Consider the following 14,983-nt stretch of genomic DNA (forward strand, 5'->3'; position numbering starts at 1 on the left):
AATACACGACCCATGATGGGTATGTAAGTAAGCCTGGTTACACCATGTTGGGAGCCTGGGCTTTGAGCTGGAAAAACCTCGATTCAAATCCCAGCTCCAGCATTTATTAACTTGCAGAGGTTTCAGACATTTCTGAGCCTCTGTTTCCCCTTAAGTAAAAGGGAGATAATAGGCCTCATTTTCCAGGTTGTAGGGATTAAACGGGATCATGTATGTAAAAAGCTTCTCTTGATATATACTAATTAGTAGTAACTCTATAAAAGGCACTAAAATCTTACACAGATTTCATCTGTCATGATTATAGCTCTGTTTGCACCCTTCAAGGGATTCAATTTTGAGGGGAAATTGCTTTCCCGAGTTCCTTAACAGGTCGTCACCTGCACGCCAGCTCTTGATTCTGTCCTGCCTCCCGTCACCGTCCAGCCGAGGGCCCAGGGGTGTGTCCCTTTACCCTCCATCTGCCCATGAGGAAAAGGCCCATCTTAAAGAAGAACACTGAGACTCAGAGGTTGAATCTTACAAAAACTCAATCTATAAACTGAATCATCCCAGCCAAGCCTCACACTCTGTGACATTGGTGTCCCTGTCAGAACATTTAGAAGCAGAAGCGGAACGGGCCACAGGTGTGTTCTCCTCTGATTTCCTTAGGATGGAGAAGGAAGCAGAGCTGAAGGGTTAAAGCTGAGCCACCCAAAGAAACTGGGGGACTTTCCCACATCTGGGGAAACTTTCTGTGCTCCCTGCATTGCACACAGTGGTTTACGAGCATCTTGACTTGTCCAAGTCAGCCCTGGCTTACACCTGTTTTCCTAATGTAATCAAGAACTTCTCCCTCCCACTCTCAAAAATGATGTAATTTGCATGATAAATTATAAGGTCACATGGTAAAAACCATAATTTTTAAGGCATGAAACCGGAACTGCATGGGAATCTCCTACAGGATTCTGAGGCTGCTGTGGTCATACAGTAACCAAGACCAGTGAAGGACGTGACTGTTTACAGTTGTGCTTTCACATCTCTGCTCTGGTTTGATCTGCAAAACAACCCTGTGTGATGGGGCAAGCTGTGTCAATATTGTCATTTGAGGCCCAGAGAGATTAAGTGGCTTGTCCAGGGTTGCACAGCTAGTAAGTGGTAGAGTACAGACTGCAACTCATGGCTTTGGTTTTCCGAAAGCTGGGCTCCTGACGGTTTTGTCCCACAATCAGCACATGCTAGCTTCCAAAGCAGAGGGTGAAAGTTGGATTTCAGTAGTTTGTATTGTCAGTTTCTTCAGAGGCTGGAAAGAGGAACTCTCCAACAGGAAGTAATTCAGCCTGACCTAATCAGCAGGATCACACCCCAGGGCACTGACAGGCTTGCAGGGAATGGGGCTTGTTTCTGAAAGAACCCCATTCATGCCTTCTGCCCCTCAACTGGTCTGGTCCTTGGAGGAAACTCTGGTTCCTTTGTCAGCATCCTCTTGCCCAGCCTGGGGCTAACCTGGAGGTGTGTGTTACCCACACAGGGGAGGGGGGCTTCCCTTCCTCCAACCCCGCTCCCTCTAACCCCCTTGCCAGTTCAGAAAAAGAAATTCTGCCTAAGGGTAGAAGCAAAGCAGAGGGAGCCCCTAGGTTCCTTCTTCTCTGTCCCCCATGCTGGGTGGCCCTATTACTTTACCCTCAGGGTCAGTTTAGACCCTGGCCATCAGCATCTGGTGTTAAAAGAACTGCAGAAAAGGAGGGATTGCCCAAGGGGAAACACACTTGCATCCACAGTCTCTGCCTGTGAATAAATATTTTATTCCTTCTCTGCAGCGCTTAATGCATGGCTCGAGGCAAATGCGTTTTTTAACATCGGAAAAATTACGTCTGGAATAAAAAATTTTCTTAGCCCCACTCTGCACAGATTTCTTTTAATATAGGAGAATTTTTGTGTGAGTTCTTTATGGAAACAACCCCTATCTCCTATTCCCACGCCCACCCCAAGTTCAAGTTATTTATTCAACGGGCAAGAGAGACACAGAGCCATCTGAGGGCAGGATGATTGGGCGAAGCAGGGCGAGGGTTTTGGAGGGGGTCGGCAGCCACTGGCTCACTCCGGGTGGCTTGAAGCGCAGAGCACGGATTGGGCAGGGCCACGTGGAGACCGGTGAGTTTCCCGCGGTGCCTCTGTCCCTGGACGGCTTGCTCTGTGTCCTGAACAAGCACAGTCTTGCTCGGGACTCTGTCTTTTTCGGTTGTGTCCTTCCTGAGAATTTCCCCCTGGCACTCACCAGACATCCCAGTTGCCGCTTGCCTCGGGTATCCACTCTAATCCCAGTGGGGAGAATCAACTAATTTCTTTGTGGTTTAGGCCTGATTTTAATTGACTGGGACACCAATTAAGCGTTCAGGAAATCTGTCATATCCTAGAGGAATTAAAACTCGTGCGAGGGCTGAAGCAGCCTCTTGAAAGGGTGCGAGACAGGGCTCCGCAGAAAGGCTTCCTCCTCTAACCAGGGCCTCTTCACTGTCTTGCAGAGATCAGGAATGGAAACCTCAAGGCCATTCTAGGCCTCTTCTTCAGCCTCTCGCGGTACAAGCAGCAGCAGCAGCCCCAGAAGCCGCACCTCCCCTCGCCACTGCTGCCCTCCGTGTCCCCGGCGGCCGGGGCCCCCTCCCAGTGCCAGGCTGGCGCTCCTCAGCAACAGGTGCCCGCCGCTCCCCAAGCCCCGTGCCAGCCTCACCAGCCAGCGCCGCACCAGCCGTCCAAAGCACAAGCTGAGATGCAGTCCAGGTGGGCTCTCCTCGCCAAATGATACTTCTGCTTTTTTTTCAGGGGTCTTCTGCCCCACTGACCACATTCTAGCCTGTGCCGGACGTGTGTGTCATTTGCGCCTCTTCGATGCTGAGAACTGCCGGTAGTTAGTGGGCAATTAGCGTGACCTTGAAATGGATGTGCCTGGCGGAGATGTGTACTTTTATAGATCAGAATCGCCAGCAGCCAGAGCTAATTAGCTGCTCCTGCCTGAACTCTGGCCTATTACCCACGCACACGTTCGTAGGCAATCAACAGCCCCTAAAATAGACTTCAAATTTCTTTTGCGTGTCTGCCTACAAGCTGGGTGTTCAGTGTTATACGTGCAAGTAATTTCCCTTAGTGGAGGCAAAAGTTCTCCAGCAGATGCCTCTGCTTTGCCAGAAGAGAAATACTGAGAACACAGAAGAAAGATGGCCGGTGGTTTTTAGCAGGGAAAGAGGCATTCCCCCTTCCCTGAGGGGGCCGGCATCCCCTCATGGGGAGCAGTTACCATTAAATGTGACTGACTTTTGTTGACCTTAGAGACCGGGTAGCAGTGTCAGCTGTGGCCCTCTGCTTTTTGGATTAGGACCTAGATTTTGTTTGTTGTTTCCAGAGGGACCCACGCTTGCCAGAGGGACTCGCCACAGAATGATAACGCTAGCAGAACGCTGGGGCAGTTTCCATCTACTCTGTTACAGTGTATAGATGCATTCCTAAACAGGTGATCTGCAGACGATCACCTCGTAAAACATTTGTTTTCATGACAAAAGAAGGAGGAGATTAGGAACTAGAAAGTTTTTGACTCATAGTAAAGTTCTGGAGAAAAGTCCACCATAATTGTTTTTTTTTTTTTTTTAAGCCATAAACCTTTAGCTATCAAACCTAAAGGCCACTGATCGAATTGACTGCTTGATTTCATCGAACATATGCTAAAGGGTAATGGCTTTTCCTTTCCAGTTCCCCGAAGCACCAGCATTAATAATCGTAGGTTTTCTCACACACCGTCATACCCTTAGTAGGCCATTGTAGTGGTTCAAACAAAGCAGCTGCCTTATAGATGGTTACAGCTTTTTTTCCGCAGGAGAAGCGCTGTTTCCCAATTGTGATGGTGTTACAACCAGCACATCTATCGATGTGATGTAACTCAGAGCCCCTAACTGATTATCGAATTATATCCAGTCCCCCTTATGGACATGCGTGGACTAGTAGGAAAGCCTGCACTAGCAGTGAGGGACAGGCACCCAGGCAGCCAGCCAAGGCACCTTTGCCTTGAAGAACCACCTGGGTGGGAGCCATTCTCTGCTCCGAGATCCCCGGTGGACCTGGATGATTAAATGATCAGGACATCATTTCCCACACTGCATTTTGCAGAGTGCTTATTCCCTGGATGGTAACATGCAGGGGAAGGGTTCTATGGGGGAAAAAATTGGGAAATCCTCTGGGTTAAGTTGTGTAACTGTTACTGCAGGGTCTACTCAGATCCTTGAATCGGCCAATATGCATTCATTTATCCAGTTAGTGTTTGAATGCCTTCTGCTGTGTGCCCGGCACTGTCCTAGGCACTGGGGGGCTCAAGGGTGAATGAGATAGCCAAGGTGCCTGCTCTCTACTTTCTACTGGAGGAGGGCAGGCAAACAAAAGGGGAAGAGAAATATCCGATGGTGGTAGTACAATAAGATAACGGGGTCAGAGGCACCGGGTTGATAATTTAGGTTGGGGTGATGGTAAGCTTTCTCTGAGGACATGACACCAAAGTGGAAATATGAATGACAGGGAGCTGTCCATGCGGGTGTAGAATAGATCAGGTAGCGGGAGCAGCCGGTGCAAAGGCCCTGTGGTAGGGGTAAGCTTGGCAGCTTGGAGGAGCAGAAAGAAGGCTAGTGTGGCTGGAGTTCAGTGGGTGAAGGGGGTGTGAAGTGAAAGGCAGCCTATAAGCAAAGAGGGCTGACCGGTGGCCCCTAGAGTTCTGTAGTCCCATGGCCCTTGAAGTGAGGTCACAGTGATGGCTCTACAGGCTAAAGAGTTGATATTTCATTCTAAAGGTATCAAGCCATTGGAGAGTCTTGAGCAGGAGAGAGACATGATTTGATTTACAGTTTTTTTTGTTTGTTTGTTTTTTTAGTCACTTTTGTTCCTCTCTGGAGAATAAGACTCTGGGAGGGTCAAGAATAGAAGGAAAGACCCTAGCTAAGAGGCTTCCGTGGTCCTCTAGATGACAGTGGCTTCGATCAAGGTGGTAGAGCAAATATGGAGATGGACCAGTTCAGGATATTTTGGAGGATGAGCCAACAGAACTACTATCTAGTAGATTGACTATCTAGAGTGAGGGAGAGAGGAATTGATAGTAGATTGACTATCTAGAGTGAGGGAGAGAGGAATCACAGATAAAGCCGAGATTTCTGGCTTGAGCGGTTAGGAAAATGGTGGCATTTCTTGAGATAAGGAAGCCGGGAGGCGGGGGGGGGGGGGGGGGGGGGGGGGGGGGGTTAGGGGGGGGGAGGAACACATGTGTACTGGGAATCTTCAGAAGGCAGCGTAGAAAGCATTCTCAAACTGAGCCACAGAACTCTTATTTTATAGAGCATCTCATTGCATAGCGTTCCAAGGAACATGTGTTGAGAAACACTGGGCTTTTGTCACTGAGCTATGCTAGCCTGAGGCATCCATTTCCATAGTAAGCATTTGTCTTCTCAGAAGAACCAGATGGTGACTTCCCTGGTGGCGCAGAGGTTGAGAATCCGCCTGCCAATGCAGGGGACATGGGTTCGAGCCCTGGTCCGGGAAGATCCCACATGCTGCAGAGCAAGTAAACCCGTGTGCCACAACTACTGAGCCGACATGCCACAACTACTGAAGCCCATGCGCCTAGAGCCTGTGCTCTGCAACAAGAGAAGCCACTGCAATTAGAAGCCCGCGCACCACAACAAAGAGTAGCTCCTGCTTGCTGCAACTAGAGAAAGCCCTCGTGCAGCAACGAAGACCCAACACAGCCAAAAATTAATTAATTAATTAATTAATTAATTAAAATTGTAAAAAAAAAAAGAACCAGCTGTTACAGTCAGGACACCCATCTCCCAGTAAGAAAAAACATCCTACTATTAATAAACGCTTTACCTAGAGGGACTTCCCTGGCAGTCCAGTGGTTGAGACTGACTCTGCTCTTCTACTGCAGGGGGCAGGGGTTCCATCCCTGGATGGGAAACTAGGACCCTGCATGCCACGCGAGGTAGCCAGAAATTTTTAAAAATAAAAAATAAATGCTTTACCGAAAGACGAGCCAAACTCACTTAAGCCAGGTTTTTATATCCATTTTTTCCAGAGTAGTTCCTGCCATCATGGCCCCCTGACCCTGCAATGTGGTGACACAAACTGGGCTCTGGAGTTGCTGTATGTCCTCATTCATCCCTTATTTGGCCCATATTGGGTTACTTTCGCAGATGATTTGTTTTATCCATTATATACTGATAGTTTCTAATTTTACTTCCAGAGGATAATCTTGTTCTCAAGGTCTAGAGATGTGATACCCCATGCTCATGCTCTGGCTGTAAATTTAAGAGTAGTAAAATCACTTCCCTGGCTTTGTTTCATTGTATTTCTACCCCCAAATTCTGACTTTGATAACCAAAGTCCCAAGGATAATGGTTCAGACCCTTGATCATTAACGTCAAATGTTGATGCAACCCCCAAATACCAGGTTTGTGTTGATCCTTCATTAGAACTCTGCCAGATACAAACATGCCTAAATACAGTACCTCTCAGGATAGCAAATACTAAAACTTTACAGCTTTTCCGTAGTGTTTGTTAATAAGAGAGTTGTGGAAGCTGAGCAAGGAAATTTGAGATATCGGAATGAAGGAATCACAGCAACTCCTCTGTGATGGCCGCCGAATAGAGACTCACTTTTACCTGCAGCTCTTCTCATTAATTTACGTGATGGCTGAGAACTTGATCCACATTTCACCTCATGAAATTCCTCTCCATCTGTGTCTACCTTACATATTATCAATATTTAGCTTTCTAGAAAAAATCCAAACAATTACTTTTTTTAATTCATTCACTTCTGTCTCTTCCTTCACTTCCTAAGTTTAATGACACTAACATTGTATTTCTCACCTCATATCCTTTTATGAATGTGGCATAAGACGTATGGATGCAAGAAAGATAAATATTTCTGTCTTTCATAAGGCAATAAATAAGTTTAACCTTTTATTAGTCCAACCATGATTCTTCATATTCATAAATTTATGGTTCAAAGCCCAGACTGTAGTAAGTTCAGAAGACTTGAAATGATCATTGCTTATACCATGGAGAGCAAAAATTCCCAAGACCAGCAAAACTTGAAAACACCTCCACCCTTGTTTAGGGTCAACTTTATGGGCTATTCAGGACATTCATCGAAAAACCACCCTGGTAGAACAAGCATACAAAATAGAAACATCTGAATACTTTAGAAAGTTACAAAGTTTACTTGTCCGAGACCCCTGGCTTCAGTGTCATTGTGGAAGAAGGCCTTATAGTGATTGATACCAGAAAAGAGATTTGGAGTTAAGAAAAAAAAAAAAGAAAACCACAAAAGTTCTTAGATAATCTCGATAGCAATTTTTTCGTGTTGGAAATTTATCAAATCAGACCTAGAAAGAAGGCTGCATATTGTAGAAAAAGTGGGCAGAGGGAAACCCAGGGGCATTCGCATTATCACAGGACTCCTGTTATTTATTTGTGTGTCTAATGCATCTTCTCTCCCCTCACTCATCTCTTCCACTTTTTTCTTTCCTATCATGCAGTGCATCTTCCAAGGACTCATCACAAAGCAAAATCATCCGCTTCACTCTGGGTCAGAAAAAGATCTCTAGGTTAGACTTTCTCCGTGTCCCGCAAAGCATGGTTTCAACCCAGCCCCTCGTTCCTTTTGTTCTGGCTGCATTTCCTTTTGGTCCCCCTCCCCATGTCATGTTTGCAGTTTGGGAAAACCAAACATGCTTTGGCTGATGACCCAGTCTTGGAGAGTTGAGAGTGGCCATGGGGTTGTTGAAGGGGTGTGTGTGTGTGTGTGTGTGTGATCTGTAAGTGAGGTTGAGTTGTACGTATTGTTTCTGCATTTCATTGATTTTTTTGTCTTTGATTGCTTGGACATCAAAGTCCATTCTGATTTAGAGAGGTGAGTTTGTAGGTGGTTTTCCATAGTAGTTTTATGATGAGTTTGGCTCCCTGCTCTGTCCTGGCCCTGATCCCACCTCACCTGCATCTCATTTATGTGTGTTATGCTTTTTGTTATTGGTGCTGTCATTAAAATTACTAATGTGGGATTGGTTTTCTCTTGAGTTTTAAAGACCTGAAGCATGAATCCAGTTGTTCAGAGGAGACAAGGCAATAAGGCAATGTGTCATTTTTATTTCTGGGTGCTCTTGTGTACCATGTGTACCATGGACAGATCACCTCAGTTCCCTGAAAATAAAAATTAGGGCTGCTCACTAATTCTCTTGACTCAGTTTGGCATCTACCGCATCCTGTCAGGACCTGTTTCAGGGTATGGCAAACGCCAGTTATGTCCCTGTATCTACTCTGTTTTAAAGGTATCAACAGCTAATTTTATTTAATGCTTATTATGTGCCAATTTGAATACATTATCTTTTTTAATCTTCACATCGGTCTTCTTGCTGTAGGTCATGTTATTATCCCCATTTTACAGATGAGGAAACTAAAATTTAGGAAGTTCTCAGTAAGTTATCAAAGTCACACAGAAAGTGGAAAGACCAGGATTTGAGCCCAGGTAATCTAACCCCAGACCCCTCACTTTAACCACTATGTTACATCTCTCCCCGCCCCCTCCTCCTCCTTGAATTCCGGTACTTATGTGGTTGTTGAGGCTGCTTTTTAAAATCTTACGTTTCAGCCATTCCTCCTGGCCTTTGCCTCATGTTGCCCTTGTAGCATCCTGACAGAAACAGAGTCTCCTCCTCATTATGGCTGGTATTTCTTTTTCATTGAATTCTCACGTAAAGGTAAAGGGATGCCCAGACTGCATTTCTCTCTGTATTCATGCAACAAATAGGTACAGAACGTCTGCTTGCTGCCCCATGCTCTTAGGCTCCAGGTGGGTGCCTTTTCTAATCAGTTAACTTTTCTAAAAAGCTTACGCATGGGGAGGCCCAACTCAGGATCCGTCTGGGTGCAGGGAGAAGCCACAGGGCAGCTGCTTCTCTGTAGAACAAGTCAGCATGTTACCCAGACTTGGTTCTGGAGGACCTACATTCATCACTGCATCTCACAGGCATGAGTCTTAGTCTGCTCAGGCTGCTACTACACATCACCATAGACTGAGTGACTGAATGGAGATTTTTTTCTCACAGTTCTGGAGGCTGGGAAATCCAAGATCAGGGTGCCAACATGGTCGTGTTCTGGTGAGAGCCCTCTTCCCGTTTTCCAGATGGCTGTGTTCTTCCTGTGTCCTCACATGGTGGAGAGCAGAGAGAAAGCAAGCTCTCCCGTCTCTGTCTCTTCTTCCAGGGCACTAACCCCATCACAAGGGCTCCACTTTCATGACCTCATTACCTCCCAGAGACCCCATCTCCAGATACCGTCACACTGGGATGACAACAGATGTATTTGGGGAGCAGGGGACACAAACATGAGATCATAGCACCCTGCTAGAGAGTGACTGCTTTCCCAACAGCACGAGGCCCAAGTCAGATAGACAGCCTCTCCCCACCACTGCACTGGTAACCTGGGATCCCATTTTTTGTGTTTTGAGTGTCATGCAAAGTCCATACACAGGAAAGGAAGGGGGTGGGGAGCTTGGAGGAAACCTGAAATCTAGTGTTTGTTCCCCCGATGTGCTTACTTCTGGAAGAGAGAGAAAACAGGAACTAGTTGGGAAAGAATCTAATTGGAAGCACATGCCCATCCCGTGAATGATCTATTATTATCAGTCCCAAATGATGGAAGGAGGTGGAGTGGGGTTGGGGGGGAAGAGAGGAAGAACTGAAGAATGAGGGCGTGTCTGCCCTGCCCTGAGGGCGTGCTGGGCACAGGGCTTCCAAGTTGACCGAAGCCAAGGTCTGGCTTTCCATCAGGGTCCTGTCCGTCACCTAGAGTTTCTTTTGGATACATTTTGTTTCTGACGAGCCTGACAAAGGGATGGTCTTCATTTTATTATTCATCTAACACTCCTTGCCTTCGGCTCCCCCCCCCACTTCCCCGCCCCTAGACTTGAGCACAGTCTTGGTAAACATTTTAGCTGATCAGGTACCACCAGGGGTAGTAGTAAAGTCTGGTTGCCAAAAGGAACAGCCCTACCTACCCCTCTGGCTGAGCAGGATACCTCTCCCAGAGCTTTGGAAATAGGTCTCTTGTTCAGGTGCATACATTGATTGAACACCGGCCAGAGCCAAACACCTAGATAGGCACCAAGGATGTTGAGCAGGGTGGGAAGACTCATCTTGAATCTACGGGGAAGGGGCTTATGGAGGGAACTGGTACAGGGATGAAGGATTTCCATGAATTTCCACCTTTGATCACTGTATATTGCCTCTTGGCATCCCTGGTGAGCCTCAGGTATTTAGGCTTATTCTACCTGTGGGAGGCACTGAAGCATGGTGACGAAAAGTGCAGCTTCGCAGTCAAACCTAACAAACCCCGTTTTCACCACTTACTATGTTACCTGGGCCAATTATTTAATCTCCATGAGCCTGTGTTTCCTTACTGGTAAAATGGGGTAGTCCTGCCTCACTCACAGTGCTATGTGGACTAAATAAAGTCATTTCCAGTCCTTTGCAACCTGGCATGTAATCAGTGCACCATAACTAGCTGATAGGGTGATGTTGGTGGTTTGGGTTGATCTGGGCCAGCTCTAGCGAGTCTCACAGAGTCGATCTCTATGCGACCATCTCGTGGAGAAGAATCAGTGTGGCCAGTAGTTCAGCCGTCTCTGCCCAGCTGCTGAAAAGCAGATGCCATGGAGCTGAGAGGTTCAGCATTTAATCATCTTGTCTAGCAAAAGCATCTCCAATTATGACCTCCGCCCCCCCCCCCAAGGTCCTGAGCATGTGCACACAAGCTGCCATCTTTCCTGGGAGGGCCATCTTCTGCTCCCAGCCTTTGAAGTGGTTTGGGGGAGAGGAACGGCTTTCTTCCCATCAGCACGTACAACGCGTGGGGCCGGGATGCACGCACAGGTTATGTGCCAGGAACAACAGTCTTACCATCCTGCCTGCTCGGCTGTGCACATGTTGGAGAAATTGACCATAGCTCCCATAGCAGCAGGATTTTCCTTCTGCCTCTTTGTTACACCTCTTCCCTTAAACTTCATTTTTTAAAAAAGCAACGTGTGTGTGTTTCAGAGAACACATCTGTGTCCTCTCATTTTGTAACTGTTGTTTGGACATGGGATGATCATGGGAAGTAGAGTCCCTCTTGCAAAGGAGCCGTTGAAACCTTCTGGCACTCTGGATGATGCAGGGTGTAGATGATTTGAGGTTGACTTGCTGCACTCTCCTCTCTCTGCTTTTTCTTGATGAGGCAGGCATCGCTGGGCAGCAGCTGTTGTGGTATCTGCAGCTGTTCCACATGAGCAAGACCCAGCTCTGCAGCAGAATGATGCTAATGGACAGACAGCAGCTACTTGCAGGCTGGGGCTTGAGAGAAGTTCTCCTGATGCACAAGGATGTTAACAATAATGAACTTCAGAATGTTAGCCAGGGGCCTGTGTGACTGTGACCTGGAAGCTACTCTGCTTTTCAACTCTAGCTCTGTTCTCAGCTTCCCTAATGAATGCCTCCTTGCTGGAGGACAGGACCAAGTCCAAGGTTCATAGTGTGACATTGAAGGCTGCCCCTGCCTGGTTTTCCAGCCTCATTTCCTCCCACGCTGTCCCCCAAGCCCCAGCACACACTGGCCCTTTCTTTCTTCAGTGCTTTTTTTTTTTTTTTTTTTTTTTTTTTTTTTACAAGCTTCCCTCTGCATCACACCTCTGCCCCCTACCTTCTTGCCCTCTACTCACATTCTCATTCCACATGCCACATCTTGCTCTGGGGTCGCTTTTATTTGGAACCTTCCCTGACCATTCCAACAACTTCCGAGGTCATTATTTCTCTTCTTTGAATTACTTCTGACCTTTCATATTCTTTTATCAATGCGTATGTAATTGAGATGTCAGCTAGGGTCAATCAGCCCCTTAAGATCTGGATAAGATTGAGCTAGAACCCTGTGATAATCTTTTTGGGCCACGATGATAAAACACCACAGGCTGCATGACTTACAAGCAACAGAAATTTATTGCTCACAGTTCTGGAGGCTTGGAAGTCCAAGATCAAGGTGCCAGCCTGGTCGGATTCTGGTGAAGGCCCTCTTCCAGATTGCGGACTGCTGACTTCTCGCTGTGTCCTCACGTGGTGGAAGAGGCAAGCTAGGCTTCTGGATCCTCGTTTATAAGGGCATTAATCTCACTCATGAGGGCTCTATCTAATGACCTAATCACCTCGCAAAGGCCCCACCTCCTAATACCATCACATTGGGCATTACAGTCTCAACAGATGAATTGGGGTGAGGAAGGACTCAGAAACACACACATAGCACATCCCTGCTTCAGTTTGCGAAGTCCAGGTCCCTCACCTGGATTGCTCAGGTATTTTAGGATCTCGTGGTCACCTTTGCCTTTGAAATCCTGTATTCACAATTCAGTCTGAATTAATTCAGTTTGTGGATTGACTCATCATCCCAAGGGATGTTTTGGTTCCCTCCTGGGTGGATCCAAACGAAGCTTTTTTACCTTATTTCCCATCCATCACACATTCATTCATGGCCTTTGTTCGTGAGGCAGACTGCTGAAAATTTCAGAGGGATGGAGGAGGCTTGCTTTGGAGCAAGCACTGTCCAACCCCATCCGCAACAGAACCCAAGTTTTAAAGCACAGTGTTCACATAGATTCCTTCTGACACTTGGAAGAAGTTACTTGGTCTCCATCCAATGTTCCCCTTTGGTCAAGTTAAGGGAGCTGTCCTTACTAGGGTGTAATGGTGATGAGGTAGAGGGTGACATGAGTTGGCTTGAGCTTTATGGTGGCTTTTGATGGCTCGGCATGTGCCAACCATCCCTTATTGTCATGTCAGCTGCCCTCAAGGCCTTCGAGACCTCTTCCATGTCTCAGAAAACTTGGTACAACCTGTAGCCATTTGAAGGATGGGTCACTCCCATCAGAGTAGCACCTCTAGGTTCTGACTCAAGGAAGAGGATCTGATGGTGACCACCCCTGGGAAACCAGAGCCGTCTCAGTTAATCCAAGACTGGGGATGTTTCAGTCTGGACCCCACAGATGGCTCAGAGGTACCCCAAGTGTAAGGTCTTCGTCACAGATGCTTGGATGAAGCAGTTTCTCTCCTCGAATGTTCCTTAGGGAGATGATGAATCCTGTCTGCCAAAACCTGTCTTGCCTCTTTGGAAATGTTGATCTCCAACTCTTGTGTGTTGATTTTTGTCCAGCTCTCTATTGCTGCTTTAACCTAGATCTGCCTGATTCCTTCCTTATTTGTCTGGTTCTTTTTTCTACCATAGCATGTTTTCTTTATGACAATGTCCAATTCCTTTATGAATCTGTGCTCAGCAGAAAGGTTGATAAGGGGAACCAGCATGCATTGAGTACTTACAACAGGCTGGACCTTAAGTCCCATTCCAAGTTTACAGCTATCCCATTGGGTACTTTACTATTATTCCAAAGTGACAAATATGGAACGTGAATCTCAGATCATAAGACTGGCCCAATGTCATGTCCATATTTGTATGGAAAAAGCTCATATTTTATCCATTGTACCACACTGCCTCACAGAGGACCAAATTGCCTACCTCATTCAAGGTTGTGGCCATCCCATCCAATACTTTGATTTCTTGCCTCTATAAAGGCCCTGTGCTGCTCTGAAAAATCTGTGGTCCAGTCCCAGGTGAGGGCAGTGGGGCCTCTCAAGCATCCTTTCCCTCCTCGTTGGAACGCATCTTTCCCCTCCTCGTTGGAACGCATCTTTCCCCTCCTCATTGCTTTTTGCTTCCCTGTTCTTTGCCACGGGAGTAGAATACTGTCACCTGTGTTACCCTGCACCACTTAAAACTGTTGCTGTGACATCATTTTGGAACATGTCCATAATCCTTTTGCAGGCCTATCTGTGGGCATACAGACTCCTGCAGAGTCCAGCCCTGAGGAGCCCCATGTCTGCACCTGCAGTAGTTCTGCCATTGGCTGTGAGTCCTCGGGTAACATTGTCCGTCTTGGAGGGCTTGCAGGGTGCTGTGTGCATTGGAAGCAGAACCGAGAGGTACCAAGATCCCATTGCTGGACCTCCTTGATCAGTTGACCTGGCCGCCTCTGGTCCACAAACACAGGCACTGGCACTGCTGGTTTTGCACCCCACTCTGTGCCTGTCTTCATGCAGTGAATATCTTCACTAAACAAGATGGGGTAAATTAACAGAGGGGCAAATCCTCCTAATGCAGTGGGAAGTGAGGCCTTCCCTCTGCCACTTTTGGGGGGAAGAACTCACTGCCTTCCTTCTCTCCTAGCTCCCAGTTAAGGAACTGGGCCAGGTTCTTCTTAACTGTATAAATCTTACAGTCCTCTCACACCAGCTCATGTTCTCTGTTTACTCTCCAGCCATCTTTTCTTGCTCAGCCAACAAGAAAAAGTTTAAAGCGTTTGCCTGCTTCTATCTAAAATGCTTCCAGACTGCAGACTTCTTTGGTGCTTAGAGATTTGTGTGGAAAGAGAAGGCTGAAAGCTTTATGAGTTGAAAATTCAGACTTATCGCTAGATCTAATGCTGGTCAGCTGAGGTTCCAGTGGCTTTTCAACACTGCTAAGTGGGTTTTAGCTGAAAGATATAACTAAATATTTCATCATTTATTCATCTTTCAACTTTAATGATTGGAAAGAGTCCACGTAGTAGTCCCTCAACCAAAATTCTGATTTGCGGAGTCATAGCCTTAACTCTTTGGGGAATGGGCCATAATATCTTTAGACACATTACCAAAGATTAGTCTACTGACTTTATTTCCCAAACCACCCAAAAATGAAGTGTTTTATTTAAAGGGAAAGTGTGTGTTTGTCTTTAGGCTAACAGATTCCTGCTCATTTTACAGAAAGAATGTATGATTTTATCCATCTACTGTGCAGAGAAGCTGAGCTTCAGACTCAGAGTAATGTCTATGGAGACAGGTTGTCAGATGTTGAAGGAAAATGT

At 46.7% G+C, this 14,983-nt stretch overlaps 1 protein-coding gene across 13 annotated transcripts in view; it reads left to right on the top strand.

Annotated features, from left to right (window-relative positions):
* NAV2 (neuron navigator 2) overlaps window positions 1-14,983 on the top strand; it is a 411,390-nt gene that overhangs the window by 169,365 nt on the left and 227,042 nt on the right. For 11 of the 13 annotated variants that reach the window (XR_009504671.1, XM_059931256.1, XM_059931258.1 and 8 more), the window contains exons 5-6: window positions 2,502-2,757; window positions 7,548-7,616. Coding sequence is in view for 12 of the 13 variants with exons in the window: in XM_059931256.1 (XP_059787239.1) it covers window positions 2,502-2,757; window positions 7,548-7,616 (325 nt within the window). In the remaining variant the exon portion in view is untranslated. The remainder of the gene's footprint in view (window positions 1-2,501; window positions 2,758-7,547; window positions 7,617-14,983) is intronic. The other 2 variants (XM_059931260.1, XM_059931263.1) reach the window with 1 other exon arrangement.

This window comes from Balaenoptera ricei, chromosome 8, assembly GCF_028023285.1.
Source record: "Balaenoptera ricei isolate mBalRic1 chromosome 8, mBalRic1.hap2, whole genome shotgun sequence".
Classification (NCBI taxonomy): domain Eukaryota; kingdom Metazoa; phylum Chordata; class Mammalia; order Artiodactyla; family Balaenopteridae; genus Balaenoptera; species Balaenoptera ricei.